Source organism: Cibotium barometz, chromosome 15 (assembly GCF_041138505.1).
Source record: "Cibotium barometz isolate CiBa-2024 chromosome 15, ASM4113850v1, whole genome shotgun sequence".
Classification (NCBI taxonomy): domain Eukaryota; kingdom Viridiplantae; phylum Streptophyta; class Polypodiopsida; order Cyatheales; family Cibotiaceae; genus Cibotium; species Cibotium barometz.
Genome location: NC_141060.1, coordinates 12,240,758 through 12,257,890, shown reverse-complemented (window position 1 = coordinate 12,257,890; position 17,133 = coordinate 12,240,758). Strand labels below are relative to the sequence as shown.

Genomic DNA, 17,133 nt, shown 5'->3' with positions numbered 1-17,133 from the left:
GGATGATGCATGACTTCCCAGGCTATGGCGAGTGTTCAGGTAAGCATTGCACTTCTAATTATGAGTACGGAAAGGATGTGGCACCCTAAACCCACCTTCAACTCTTAATTGCGTCTTTTGTTCAGGTCTCACTACATCGGGTTACCATTCATGTCCTGTTTGTGGTCCTTTGCTTGTTGCCTCACGGGCAGACGCATTGAATAAGGTCATCTATGAGAATCACCATCGATTTCTCCCACCTGATCATCCTAGATATGTTGCCCCTTGGAATGAAGTCCTCCCACAATCACTCACAGTGGGAGATTGGATGAGAATTTGGGACGGTTCCACGGCTCCTCCACCACTTGGCATGAGCCGGTAAGGGTTTGTAATTATTGTGTGCTATATTGGCAAGAAATAAAGTTTGCCCGCTAACACCAGCTTTTGTTTAGATACTCCATCTTTTATCGTTTACCATATTGGTCCCACCTCAAGATCAATCACCTACTTGATCCCATGCATATCTTCAAGAATGTGGCATCTACCATTTGGGAACATTTGAATGGGACACGAGATTCCGTAGGCATAAGGGAGGATCTACGTACCACAGGGAGGATGCATGAAGCTTGGCCACAAGAGAGACCAAATGGGCGTGTTTTTTTTACCTCGTGCACCGTGGAGGTTATCAAAGCTAGAGATGGTCGCGGTGAAGCGTGCTATTACTACAATTCGTACTCCCACTGTTGGATGCATGAGGTGTTTGAAGGGGGCCTTTACAAAGAGCAAGAAAAGAGGTGTAGAGCAATTATATGGCTTGAAATCTCATGATTGGCACAAGATGCTCCAAGTAAGTATTTTTTGTGCATAATATCTTTTTCCTTTCAAATTTGTGAGTGAATTAGAAGTAACTAATCAACCATTCCTCGTGTGTTTAGTTCATACTACCTACTAGCATTTCTCATAGTGCATCGAAGGATGTGAAAGATTGTATTTACAAGATGGGCAAGCTTGTGAGGTACTTTACATGATACAAAATGTGATGCGTATCAAAGCTCCATGCAAGGTGTTCATATTGCTAATATGGTGTACTTTTTCATTTCTAGGTATGTGAGCTCAAAGGAAATAGATCCCACCACACTTGAGAATGCTCGACTTATGTCAGTGGAGGTGGTTTGTTTAGTGGAGGAGACATTTCCACGTTCTATTCTCACAAGCCAACTACATCTCATAGTGCATTTGGTGGATGAGATTGCTATATGCGGTACTATATATGCACAATGGTTGTTCTTCCTCGAGCGCTTCATGAAAACCTTGTTTTGTGAGACAAAATGCAAGACCCGAAGGTAGCATGGCCGAGGGTTGGTTGATACAAGAGTCACTTGTATATATTTTTGAGTTTCTTGTTGATGTGGATAGCTCTCTCTCACGACTATGGAGAGATGATGAAGACCTAAGGATGACCTCTATTGTGCCTCAAGGGAAAGGACGCAACAAAGTAATAGACACAGAGTTGCTTAATAATATCAACCTCTATTGCATGCTTAATAGTGATGTGATGAAAGATGGGTGACAAGATACGAGGATGCAAAGGCAAAAAGACAAGAAGAAAGGGCCCTCTTTCGTACACACCACGGATCTCGTGTGCCATACCCTCAGTATCTAAGAGCACTTCCAAAGGTTATTCATGTGGATTAGCTACTTTGACGAAATGGAGAAAGTAGATAAAGACGAGGGGATGCATATCACAATGGAAGAATGGGAGTATACTAGGAGATGCATGAGTAAGGTCGGTATATAGAATGTTATGCATAAGTTAGGTGCTTTCAATAATTTAGATTTCTTATTTAATTGATTTTGTCTTGGTGTAGTGTACTATGTTCAATGCTATATGGTGTCAGGGCAAGCATTTTCAAACACAACGGATTGATAATAAGAGAAACACACAAGATTGCGGCATCATTGCTAGCTTTGAGGGAGCCAATGGAGCCATGGATGATTATTGTGGCATAATCCAAGATATTATTAAGCTTGACTTTCGACGCTTCTTTGTGTATGTTTTGGATGTAAAGTGGTTTAAGGACGTAGTGGAAAGAGGCCCTAATGCAATAATCAAATGCCATGCAAGTGGCTTTGTAACTATTGACTCCACAAAGTTTTGGCAAAGTAAGAAAGACACACTAGTACTACCGCAACAATGTGAACAGGTACTGTACACACATATAAAAGTACTCACTTTTAAATATTTGATACCTTCGATGCAAGGAAAATAACATGACTATATTTGTGTTTGAATTAGGTTGTCTATCAACCAATGGTGGATAATAACAGATGGTGGCATGTCATACCTATTATGCCACGTTCCAAAGTTATGTATAGTACATTTACAAATATGGAGCGTATGGAGGATGATCATGGCCATGGAGGTGATGATGACCGTGATACGAGAGAGGAGGATGATCATGAGATAGGAGATACAGATATTGAGGCCATTACCCGTGAGGACGAGCCTACCATTGTTGGTGATGCTGATTTCGATGAGCACATTAGTAGCACAAGTAGTAGTGGGTTGAATGTATTTGTAGATCTAAACACTTGTTTGGATTTTGAAGTAGATAGTTTGGCAAGGGTTGATGTCATTAAGGATGAGATTGAACCGTAGCCAATCATTTTAATATTGACTAAACTATTTTACATATTGTCTCATTCTCCTCACCTCAGTTATTTTTTGTATATGTGGGTTTGTAAAAAAGCTTTGATGTTTTTGTTAAAATTATGTGCAATTTTTGGAAAGCACTGATGTACATTTACCAGCCTACACCAAAATCTCACTTTTTGTACTCTTTGTTTTGCATCTAAATACGCGTCTAATTCTCAGTGTACTCTCTGTTTTGCATCTAAATACGCGTCTAATTCTCAGTGTAGACGCACTAATAGACGCCCTAATACACGCGTAAATAGACATGCTAATACATGCGTAAATAAACGCACTGTTAGATGCACTGTTAGATTCTCAGTGTAGATGCCCTAATAGATGCGTCAATACACAGGTAAATACACAGGTTATTAGACGCGCTATTAGACACGCCTGTAATTTCTCTATTCAAGCAACGCCTATAGACGCGCCCACTTTTATGCGCGTCTATCAAGCACGTCTATAGTTGCTTTGTGTTGTTGTGAAACTGACTGAGCCAGAAGAGGTGGGGTCTGAGGTCTAACCTATAATCAGATGAACCAACATGTGGCCAAAGTCCAAGGCACGTGATGTAATTGGATGGGCAGATAGACGCAGAGTAATATGCCTTCCATCTTTGTCTATTTAGATTCAGCGCTACTCCGTTCCCTGAAGCATATCCAAGGATCTTAACGTTAACGATGTGGTGGCAGTCCACAGTTAGAATTGGAGAAGTCAAAAATCCAGCTTGACTCTCCCAAGTCCAAAGTCAGAGGTTTGTTAGTGTCGACAAGGCCATGCTTCTTGTAAGAAGCAACTGGAATAAAGCCAGACAATGACATTGATTTGTTAATGAAGGCAATTGCAATAGAAGGGTAGGAACAAGTATTGTCTCGGATCATATGTTGAAGTTTGCCCTCCAAACCTTGCATTGCTACCCGAGTGTAAATAGCATTATGGGTGCGTGATCTGCGTGCAAGCAGCCATACGACCTACTAATTTGAAGGCAGAGCAGAACTGGCTACTCCGAGTACCGAGCGCTCATCATAAACCACTCTTTGGGCATTCTGCATGGATTTTTCTGGGAGCCATCATATCAATACTCAGGATGCGGCACCCACTGAGGTGAGATTGACTAGAGTAGCGCAGATGGGCTAAACTAGAAGCCAAGGTGGACAACCCTATTCGACCAAATCCGGATGCATAGGTGGTGCCGAGTTTACGGTCAGGTAGTTGGATGATGTTGATTTGTTTGGAGTCTAATCCGGCATACGCTTTGACATGCTGTGAATTTAGTGTGTATTGCGATCAGTATGCTAGATCCACGTAGATTTGGATAATGGGTCGAAGAGCATGGAAGCATTATGGCAGCAAAGCAGCATCGGTCTATGGAATGTGTGATCTGCAGCAGAGGTAGTGTGGCCAACATGGCCATGGAACCAATGATTGCTTATTCCATGTATGTTGCCAATGCAGATTCCAAGTCACAGCTCTCGGGTGTGCCTAAATGCATTTTTAAAGTAGTTTGAGGATGTGCAGCACCAATGGCCCAAGCGAAAGAATGCACACAATATCGACTGCCTTCTGAAGAGTAAAAAGGAGCTAAAGAAGTTTCTCAAAGATGTTGCCTCAGCTGTGGAATGGCAATCCCAACACCCTTGAAGACGAGATTTCTTGTTGCAGGATATGGAGTGGACACCTCTTGTTTGATGTCAAGCAAACAATTACAAAACATGAGGATGAAGATAGTAGCTCGGAAAACAGCTTGGAGAGTGACTTTGAGGCTTCTGATATTGATCCAAATGCTGACTATGGTTTCCATGATAATGGAGAGGACATGGCTGCGATGGAGCATCCAAATGAGGAGATTTTGGCTACCCAGAATGTCTTTGAAGAGCATGGTGATGCTTACGCAGTAGCAGTACATTGACTATATTCCCCATGTTAGTGATAGTACATGGCATAAGTTGAATGAGAAGCCTCTCCCTATTCTTGATGAGGATGATGCCATATCACTTCCTGAAGCAGCCCATACCCATGATGAACCAAATGTATGGCACAAGCTCTTGCCAAGTGTGGCAGTAGAGGTCATGAACACTTGGGCGGAGGTGTTTCCAAGTTTCAACTTTGTACATCCTCCATACTGACATCCGCATGACCAATCCGGATTGGGTTTTGGCCTAGCCTTTGAGCAGGTTTTGCCGGGTGGACAATGTTCCAATGTGGCAGATGACGATCAGGTACACAAGGATGACCATCCTCTAGCCAAAAGTCCTTCAAAGAGAAAACTTTGACAGAGTCTCCATCCTACACACAGTTGATGGGAAGATTTACTGGGATGATCCAGAGGAGGAAAATCTTGATGCAAATGCACATGATGCATGTGGGGAAGGTTTTCATTGGGATCCTTTCAATTTGGTTGATGATAACCTGATGGCATTGGCAGCCCACATGGAGATGCCTTGATTACAAGAAGCAATGGTAGATACCCATGATGTAGTTCATAATGGTTCTGATGATGACCCGATAGTTCATCTAGAAGATGTGGACAAGTCAATGGTAAGCTGGCCTTGACGGTCTGACCATATCTACAGAAGGAAAGTGTATTACCTAATCAAGAGACAGATTTGCATGGTTGGAGGGGAAGTCATTGGAGAGGATTTTGTTTTTTCACTAGATATCATGGTGGCCTTGCAGCATGATAAGGCAAAAATTTTGGTATGGAATCTTCCACCTATTCAGGAGCAGCATGCCCTTCTTGAGATCAAATATGATGCTGATAGAAGAGAAGAAGGGGTCAACTCTCTCTCAATATCTTGTGAGAGGAGAAAGGCATTTTGTAAGTCTTTGTTTTAGTTAAATCATGTAATAACCTTTTTGCTACATCTCTCCCTCTCTCTCTCTCTCTCTCTCTCTCTCCATGTAATCATTATCTTGTCTTGCTTCTATTGAGGACTTTCACCTTTCTCACATAGAACAAGTCTCTCACTTGTCCTCATTATCTTATCTACTATAGATGATTTTGAGGTCCCACTCAGCATCAAGGCCTATCCTAAAGGTGCTAAATGAGACTTGTGGTGTAAGAGGGCCTTGAACAACTCCACCTTTGATAGAGATGAGTGATGCATGAAATAATGAGTTTATGTATCCAAGTTGAGCACTTGCAAGAATACAAAGTAAATGTATTTACATGGCACATTAGTAAGATGCTTCCTCTCTCACTTCTGAAAATCCTCACAAGTGCAATGAGGAAACTCCAAAATTGTGACCGAATAGTTCACACAATACCTTTGTGATCGCATAAAATACGTGTGATTCATTGCACAAGATGCTTCAATAACCACTTTAGCTACTGTGAGAGTTTTTCCCTTTTCTTTTTTTTCATTAAACACTTTTATTAAACACTTTAGTTGACTTCTCCTCCCAACAAACTACCTTGACATCTCTATATTTAAGGTGCACACTGCTAACTTACCTCTAATCGATGCAATGATCTCTATGATTCTTGGAGGGTCCGCTTTGTGATTCTAAAAAAGATCCACTTGCATGAAGATCTGCAATCTCAACATCAATGAGAAAACCAAACACACACCAAGAGCAGGGCCGGATGGCCCTAGTTCTTGGAAAGTATCGATATCCCATTTGAGCTTCCAATCGCTTGCCTTCACAATGCACTTGGAGGAGGTCTTCCTAGATTACCATCCCACAATTCATGATTTTCTGGAAGATACCTAACATGTCCTTGGTAGACATTCTTTCGTAATGCTTTTGAGTATCTTGAATCAAGTCGAGGACCACATAGAGGACATGCATTATAAATTGCTAATCAATTTTGGAAGCACAAATTAATTTCTTTCTCCAAGATGCATACGTCAATTGGACCTTAATAGAAAATCATCTAAGAAAATGACCGTTGAGCTTACCATGGAGTCGAAAACCTCAAGTTTGAACTTCATTGGAAACCCAGTGAATACTACCTTCATGTTATGCCTCTAGGAATCTACGATGGTGCTGACCATACGGTGCTCGGGCTCTCGATCGCCGAGGATACCCATGCGTGTATCAAGAAAGAAATGGAACAAGGTGTTAGAGTTATTTTCTGAACTCGGGCATGGACCTGGTTGATTGTCCTTGCTAGTCCTCAACGCATGAGTCCATGGCTCTTTTTATATATATCTGTTGGTTGATCTTGCTGATCTTCAATGAGGAGTCAACCTCGATTTTTATAAGTGAATATATTTCTGGGTACTATGAGCTAGGAACTATTGAAAAGGCCCCTGACTGAACAGGTGGTGAGCGTTCTGGTTGCCAATGATGCCATGGGTATAGCGATGAAGGAATGATTAGAAATTAGAATTCAACCAGATATTTTGGAGGATTATGATCAGTGATACTATGGTTTCATTAAAAGATTGTTTTAAAGACAGCTCAATCTATGAAAAAGGCAATTTCATATTGGGTATGTAAGTGGTGTGACTATCTTGAAGTGCCAGCTAGTGGTCTTGGGAACTCTTTGCCTTGGTACCCAGAGCAAAACATAACCAAATTCCTAAATGAATCCTATCACTAGAGTGGTTGGTAACCCATGGGACTGGATGTGGTAAGGCTGGATTGATGGATCTCTAAAATGAGACTCAATTCTGTTATGGTATGATAGATGAAGTAACTCCCGGATAGTCCTTGTTCTATGGAAAAGAATCAACGGGTGTGCCTCTCGATGGGAAAAAATGCATTGGTCTCTATGATCCAAGTGCAAGTCTTTTCCTTGATCTGACTATGTGACTTACGGGTTCGGTCGGATCAGTTTGGTTACTTAAGGCTCTTGGTTACGTTAGAATAAAAATATCCTAGAGGAATCACCCGTGCTTTGTGGGCAAGGGAAGTTTCTCCTGGTTCGTTTTTGGAAGAACCGAGGGATTAGTCTCTTGTCTGGATATCTGTGGCGAGGCCCCAAGTGAGAGGCTCTGTCCTACGCAAGAAGTGCTACTTTTGCTACTAGCACCCCCGAATTCGTTGTGCGGAGGGGGCAACCTGAGGGATCTTTCAACTAGTATCAGAGCAAATTGGCTAAAGTGGATCAACCGAGAAGTAAGAAATGTCAAGAATTTATGATCCTTCGCAAGTCACCTAGCGCTTCACTCATAGGCCGCTTCCTTGGTCCCTCATCCACCGTACCGGAAGCTCACCATTTAAATTGAACCGAGGCTGGTCAAGACCTCGACCGACCTTGCTACACGAGACGTCCTCCATTGACTCTCCGTCAGCTGTTGCAACTTTATCACTTAGGTCTCCACGACTTCATTCACAAGATGGTCAAAATGCTTCCCCAGCATTCTTGACATAAAATAGTCACTTAAAAACAGGTCATAAAATACAGTTTCTAACGAACTCTTATCTTTTCACATCGTTCCACATCTTTTCACATCGTTCCACATCATTTCTTGTTATTCCTCATTCTTCTAAATCAATTCAGCTTGCTTAATCCACATCCAATCATATGTATTCTCATCATCCTTCATCCATTCTTATCAAATCACATCATATTACATCTCATCACATCTATCCTCATCACATGTCATCCATTCTCATCTACCCGTATCCACATCACATCACATCACATTCATTCACATCTAGTCGGATCCACATCACATCTCATCTCATCCATTCACATCTAGTCGGATCCACATCACATCTCATCCATTAACATCTATCCTGATTCACATCACATCACATCCATTCACATCACATCTCATCCATTCACATCTTTCTCGATTCACATCATATCACATCACATCCATTCACATCGTATCTCATCCATTCACGTCTATCCCGATTCACATCACATCACATCACATCACATCTATCCCGATTCACATCACATCACATCACATCCATTCACACCACATCTCATCCATTCATATCTATCTCGATTCACATCACATCACATCCATTCACATCTATCCCGATTCACATCACATCACATCCATTCACATCACATCTCATCCATTCACATCTATCCCGATTCACATCACATCTCATCCATTCACATCTATCTCGAGTCACATCATATCCATTCACATCACATCTTATCCATTTACATCTATCCCGATTCACATCACATCACATCTTATCCATTCAAATCTATCCCGATTCACATCACATCCATTCAAATCACATCTCATCCATTCACATCTATCCCAATTCACTCACATCCATTCACATCACATCTCCATTCACATCACATCTATCCCGATTCACATTACATCCATTCACATCTATCCCGATTCACATCACATCCATTCACATCACATCTTATCCATTCACATCCATCACATTCATTGTATCCCCATCCCATCACATACATTCTATTCACATTACATCACATCCACATCTATCCGCATCATATCTCATTTATTCCATCCACATTACATCACATCCACAACCATCCATATCTCATCACGTCCATACACATTCTATCTCAGTCATCCACATCCATCAAGTCATTCACATGCACGTCTATCCACATCCATCCAATCATTCACATTCACATCCACATATATTCACATCACATCATATTTCATCCACATCTCATCACATTCATATCCACATCTCATCACATTCACATCCACATCCCTTTACATCACATCACATCTCATCCACATCTAGATCCATTTACATCACATCACATCTTATCACATCCACATTCACATCCATTTACATCACATGACATCCTATCACATCCACATCCACACCCATTTACATCACATCACATCTTATCACATACACATCCACATCCATTTACATCACATCACACCCTTTCACATATCCTCACATCTCATTTTCATCTCTTCATTCACATCCACATCCATTTACATCACATCCTTTCACATATCCTCACATCTCATTCTCATCTCTTCATTCACATCCACATCCATTTACATCACATCACATCTTATAACATCCACATCCATATCCATTTACATCCTATCACATCCACATCCACATCCACAACCATTTACATCACATCACATCTTATCACATCCACTCACATCTTATCACATCCACTCACATCTTAACACATCGCATTCACATCTTATTCACATCACATTCACATTGCATTCACATTTAATAACATTTTTTATTTTGATACCGATGAGACTTTTCTAAATTTCTGCCAATTTCTTGGCCTAGTTAAACGTACTTTTTCTCGATGGATATTTTAATATTCTTTCTCAAATTTCTCAAGTGAAATATATTCAATATTCTTCTTTTGAGTAAAAGATTCATGGGATTTACAAAAATCAATTCTACCCATATTTCCCAATAATGCTCAAAATTTCACTTTTGATAAATATTCAAGGATTGTTGAAGAGAGAGAGAGAAGCTCCAATCTCTCCAAAAGTAGAGGATTTTTAAGGGATAATAGAAAATATCATTATTTTAATATAATACTAGCATGGTATAGTTCACACATTTTTTTACAAAAGACTAAGGATCTATTTATAGAGGTGAGGGATGCCACTAACTAAGTCCAACTAAGTTCTAGAATTTTCCAGCTTCAGTTTTGGCTGAATTTGGACAAGATTTGGATCAATTTGGCTCTCTTTTTGATTTGGTTTGATCCAGGAGAGAGGAGAGATAAAAATATCATAATTTTTATGAATTAAAAACTCATCCACATGTGTGAAATAGGCGCCTATCTCACGAGTCTCCCCCTCCTTACCAAGGTGTCAAAAATTCATCATTTCTCCAAAATATCTCATTTTTTTAGTAATATCTCTTAATTTTTAACTAACAAACCTTGTTCTCGGTCAACTCTTCATTTTATGTGAGCATTTACTCATTTTGGGATATTTTATTTTATTCTTCGGATTTATCTCATCCCAACACTTGGATTAATCCTATTGGTCCATAGGAACCTTAATTGGACCATAATCTAGAAATGTTTGAAAATCTAGACCCTTAGGCTAAGGTCCCTTATATCATTTTTAATTGATTCCTAATGCACATTGGAAAGTTCATTTTGAACTTCTGTTTCAGGGAAAACCATTTTAGACACTAGGAGGATTTTTATATCCAAATATATCTCAATTTTGGATTACCTCTCTCGAGACATTTTCTCTCTCTAGGCCAAAACAGGGTAAAACAAGATCTTTCTTCTATTTCAGAGACGGGAATAATTACAAGAACAGAAGGGGAGGTTCTTACACCTTTACACCTCAAAAGCTGGAGGGAGGAATCTTACACATCCATAATCTTTGCTAAGCCTGTTTAATGATCGGCACTATCATTTTCATCAACTTGAGCTCCAATAGAGGTGAGGGAATCTACGAGCCCTTTCAATTTCAATGACTAATCACTATTATTCATCTTTTTACTTGGTACATTATGTATCTCTTGCTTCAATTATATCTTTCTTGCGTTGGTATGCTATAAACCTTAACCAAGATATCCCATGCATCCTGACATGTTGTGGTGTATCCTATATATGGCTGATCATAACATTGAATAGACATGATAACAAACAATCAAAACATAAATTTATTGGATTTATCATGAAAATACTTAAAGGATTGTGCCAATTGAGGAGAAACATCTTCTTCTTATCACTTGAAACAAACTTCTATTTTCATTTTCCCATGAGGAAGTTTTCTCATCTTGGACTTAAAGGTTTGTGCCAATTGAGGAGTGACATTTTCTTCCTGAACTTGTGAATCCTTCTTGTCACACCTAAAATAAATTTTGAATATCATTTTTCCATGAGGAAGTTTCTCATCTTGAACTTCCATGCTTCAAAATTGTTCTTATCTAGCTTCTTGCTCACAATCTAGGATAGACTATCATATATGATTATCTAGGATAGACTGTCATATATTATTATCTAGGATAGGATGTCAAAAAATGATTATCTGTAGTAACTTAACAAATAATGCTTACAAAAAATTTTACACTTATAAAAACCCTACAACCTCCAACACAGTCACCTTCTACTAGTATTATAAACCTGTTATAATATTGCACATGTATGTGAACTACTCATATAAATATACATCCACCAACAACCTAAAAATTCCAGATTCTCTACAGCATAGATTGTCTTGTAACTAAATTTTTCTGGTAACATACCAGAATTTATACATATATGGTAAAAATTCATACTTTTACAGAGTTCTTGAGAAAAATTTATAGAAACAAATCAATGCTTCAAATAACCACACAATATAATGCCTCTCTGCTTCACTGCAAAGGGAGGCTCCTGAGTACTTGTGGAGATTTTATTCTAAATCAAAGGCGAAATGATGGTGTTACCCTTACCCATTAATTACCTAGAGGCGAATATCATGAGAGGAATGCGAGGGAGAGGGTGAACTTAAGATCCTTACAAGCAAACACACACACGAGTAGACAAGCACATAAGAGAGATGACTGATTAAATTTGCTTGAACTATTCTCTTCTCTTCAACATAAAGATAAGAGTACTATTAGCTCATGCATATGGAGAGATATACTTACACACAAACAATGCTCAATGATAATAATACAAGGGTGCAGAGTGTGAGAGAGATTGGCAAGCTCAAAGGAGAGAGATGAAGCTCTCTCTAGAAGTACAAAGAGAAAGTACAAATGAATAAGCAACCCTAAACTATAAATGAGGTTGTAAGATTCCTCCCTCCGGCTTTTGAGGTGTGTAGGTGTAAGAACCTCCCCTTCTGATCTTATAATTATTCCCCTCTCTGAAATAAAAGAAAGATCCTATTTTACCCTGTTTGGCCTAGAGAGAGAAAATATTCTAGAGAGAGGTTATTCAATTTTTAGATATTCTTGGATGGAAAAATATCTCTTCTTATTAAAATAAATTCCCTTGAAACAGAAGTTCAAAAAGATTTTCAGGAGATGCATTAGAAATCAATTATAATTTGTTCAAAAGGCCTTATCCTAAGGGTCCAGATTTTTGAAAAAAATTAGATTAAGATTCTGAGGGGCCAATTAGATTAATCCAAATGTAGGGAGGAGATAAATTGAAAAAATAAAGAAAATTCCCCAAAAATGAGTAAATACTCACATAAGATGAAGAGTTGACTAAGAACAAGGATATTAGTCAAAAAAGAAGAGATATTTAGAGAAATGATGCATTTTTAACACATCAGTGTGGGGGAATTCCCCTCATGAAGGAGGTGCCTATTTCACATGTGTGGTTGAGTTTTAAACTCACAAATAATGAGATATTTTCATCTCTCGTCTCTCCTGCTTCAACTAGATCCAAAAAGTAAGCTAAACTGACCTAAAAATGGTCCAAAATTGACTAAACTGATCTGGAAAATTCTAGAATGAGTTTGATTGGTTACAGGCTCACTTTTTCCTACTATAAATGAAGCCTCCCCCTTTGTAAAAGCTTAATAGTGTTTTATGCACTGTTACTCTACTCCTCTCCCAGAGCCAAAAACTGTGAATTTCTTAATAATTCATTAGTTTTTGACCATTACCTCTTCTAAAGAGTTGGTGGCCACTCTTGTTGCAAGCAAGAGTAGATCCCTCAAACCATCAAGCCAAAGGAAAGCTCCCAGAATTTCATGTAAGTTAGAAATCCTACTTTTTCTTATTCTTTTAATGGTTTTCTAATTTTTTGTTATCTTTAAAATGATAATTTGATGCTATGCCTTGCTGGAAAGGCTTTCCCCCTCTCTCATTCTTAAATTCAGCCCTTCTTTATCCCAGTTAAGTAATCAAATTGTTTGAATTAAACTTTTCATATTGTTTCTCTTTTAAAAGTGGAATTTGATTAGTTTAGAATGCTTTAAACAAATTGGGGATAATTTTTAAGTAAATTAAGAATAGGAAAATTTAAAAAATGGTCAGCCATACAAGGGAGGTTATGGTAAAATTTTCTTAAATTTTATGAAATAAGTATTACCTTTAATTATTCAAAAAGAGTAATCCCCATCGTTTGTGTATTCTAAAAGTGTTATTTTCATTCTATGCATAGGAGAATGCATAGTAGAAATATTTTTATTACAAAAGTGTTATTTCTATTAGATATAATTCTATGCATAGAAAGATTCATATTGGTTATTTTTTATTAGAAAAGAGTGATTTTCATTAGATTTAAATTCTATGCATAGAAAGATGCATATTGGTTATTTTTTTATTATAAAAGAGTGATTTTTATTAGATTTAAATTCTATGCATAAAAAGATGCATATTGATTTTTGTTTTTTTTTTATAAAAGAGTGATTTACATTAGATTTATATTCTATACATAGAAAGATGTATATTGGATAATTTTTTTATTATAAAAGTGTTACTTTCATCAATTTTGATTTTATGCATAGAAAGATGCATAAAGATTTTTTTTTAATTTCAAATTTCAAAAGAGTTATTCTCATCAATTTTGATTTTATTCATAAAAATATGAATAAAGAATTTATTTTTATTTCAAAAGAGTTAATCTCATCAATTTTGATTTTATGAATAGAAAGATGCATAAAGAATTTATTTTTATTTCAAAAGAGTTAATCTCATCAATTTTGATTTTATGCATAGAAAGATGCATAAAGAATTTATTTTTATTTCAAAAGAGTTATTCTTATCAATTTTGATTTTATGCATAGAAAGATGCATAAAGAATTTATTTTTATTTCAAAAGAGTTATTCTCATCAATTTTGATTTTATGCATATAAAGATGCATAAAGAATTTATTTTTATTTCAAAAGAGTTATTCTCATCAATTTTGATTTTATGCATAGAAAGATGCATACAGATATTTATTTTTATTTTATTTCAAAAGTGTTATTTTCCTTAAAATTGAATTTATGCATAAATAGATGTATAAAGGGATTTTTATAAAAGTGTTATTCCCATTGAAGTTGATTTTTATAAATGTGAATGAATGGATGGATAGATGTAATGTGAATTAGATAAATGTGAATGAAGGGATTGATGGATGTGGATGTATGTGAAGAATAGAAGTGGATGTATGTGAAGAGTAGAAGTGGATGTATGTGATAAGTATGGATGTGGATATATGTGAAAGGATAGATGTGGATGTATATGTGATAAGTATGGATGTGGATGTATGTGAAAAGATAGATGTGGATGTATATGTGATAAGTATGGATGTGGATGTATGTGAAAGGATAGATGTGGATGTATATGTGATAAGTATGGATGTGGATGTATGTGAAAGGATAGATGTGGATGTATATGTGATAAGTATGGATGTGGATGTATGTGGGAGAATACATGTGGATGTAAATGTGATGGATACGAACGAGAATTGAGGCGATGAGATGTGATGTAAATTGGATAGATATGAATGATAAGGGATGTGAATGAATGTGATAGCATGTGAATCAGGATGTAAACATGTGAATCAGGATGTGAATGAATGATATAGGATGTGAATGAATGTGTTAGCATGTGAATCAAGATGTGAATGAATGATATAGGATGTGAATGAATGTGTTAGCATGTGAATCGGGATGTGAATGAATGATATAGGATGTGAATGAATGTGTTAGTATGTGATTCAGGATGTGAATAAATGATATAGGATGTGAATGAATGTGTTAGCATGTGAATCGGGATGTGAATGAATGTGTTAGTATGTGAATCGAGATGTGAATAAATGATAAGGAATATGAATGGATGTGATGTGATGTGAATGAACGATAAGTGGTGAAGTGATGAGATGTATGCGTAGATGCAAGTGGATGAGATCTGATGAGGATAAATGAGGAAATAAGTGATGAGATAGAAAAAGATGTGATTAGATGAGAATGGGAATGCTTATGAAATGAATGTAGATGGATGTGTGGATAATGTGGATTGATGTATGGATGATGTGGATAATGTGGATTGATGAGTGGATGATATAAATTGATGTGGATGATGTGGATTGATAAGTGGATGATATAAATTAATGTGGATGGATGTGGATGGATGTTTGGATGATGTGGATTGACCTGTGGATGGATGTATGGAAGATGTGGATGGATGTTTGGATAATGTGGATGGATGTATAAAAGATATGGATGGATGTTCGGATAATGTGGATGGATGTGAATGGATGTATAGATGATGTGGATTGATGTGAATGGATGTATGGATGATGTGGATTGATGTGGATGGATGTATAAATGATGTCGATTGTTGATGTGTGGATGATGCGATTGGATGTGATTTGATGTGGGAATGATGTGATGTGATATGGATCGATGAAGAAAATAAAATTGTGGTAAGATGAGATAAGATGGGGTCTAATGTGAAAGGATGCAGAGTAATGAGAAAAGATGGAAATATTGTTGGAACTATATTGTATGTGAAATCTATTTTCAAATGACTCTTTTATGTCAAGAATGCTGGGAAAGCATTTTGACTGTCTTGTGAATGAGGTCGTTTGGAGAATGAGTTCATGGCTCTTTTATATGGATATGTTGGTTGATCTTGCTGATCTTCAAGGAAGATTCCATCTGGTTATTTTTATGAATTATATTGTCGAGTACTATGAGCTAGGAACTATTGAAAAGGCCCCTGAGTGAACAAGTGGTGAGTGTTCTAGTTGCCAATGATGCCATAGGTACACCGATGAAGGAATGAATTGGAAATTAGGATTCAATTGGATAAATAGAGGATTATAATCAGTAACACTATGGTTTCATTAAATGATTGTTTTAAAGATTGTTGAATATGTGAAAAAGGCAAGTCCATACTGTGTGTGTAAGTGGGTGTGTAAGTGGTGTGACTAGTTTTATGTTTGCATGAATATCCGGCTAGGGGGTCTGGGAACTCTTTTCCTTGGTACCCGCCGGGACAAAACCTAACCAAATTCCTAATTGGATCCCATCACTACAGTGGTTGGGCGGTTAGCTAACCCATGGGACTGGATGGGGTTAGGCTAGACTGATGGATCCGTAAATCGAGACTCAATTTCTGGTTAGTACGATAGATGAGGTAAATCCTGGATAAAAATAGTTCTATGGAAAAGAATCAACGGTTGTGCCTCTCAATAAGGAAAAAAGCGTTGGTCTCTATGATCTAAGTACAATCTTTTCCCTGATCTGACTATGGGACTTACGGGTTCAGTTAGATCAATTCAGTTAGTTCAGGCTTTTGATTACGTTAGAGAAAAGTTATCCTGGTGGAATCACCCATGCTTTCCGAGCAAGGGAAGTTTTTCCGAGTTCGGTTTTGGAAGAACCCATGGATTAGTCTCTTGTCTGGATATCTATGGGCGAGGCCCCGAGTGTGGGACCCTACCCCATGCAAGAAGTGCTACTTCCGCTGCTAGCACCCCCAAATTCATTGCGCAGTGGGGTCAGGGATCTTACAGGTTGCATACTAAAGGTTCCCGTTCACACCTAGATGGCCATGGCAAAAACTCAATGTGACAAAAGAACCCATTGCATAAATGCATAACCTCACAATATAGAACTACCAAATATCTAACAAATCCCTGTATAGTACGAATGTGAGATTTAGAGAG

The 17,133-nt window shown here is 37.8% G+C and overlaps 1 protein-coding gene across 1 annotated transcript in view; it reads right to left on the bottom strand.

Moving 5' to 3' along the window:
• Nucleotides 1–4,771: 4,771 nt before the first annotated feature.
• LOC147630977 (uncharacterized) overlaps nt 4,772–17,133 on the bottom strand; it is a 140,952-nt gene continuing 128,590 nt past the window's right edge. Inside the window, exon 3 of the mRNA XM_086809118.1 lies at nt 4,772–4,957. Within this exon, the coding sequence (XP_086665244.1) occupies nt 4,772–4,957 (186 nt within the window). The remainder of the gene's footprint in view (nt 4,958–17,133) is intronic.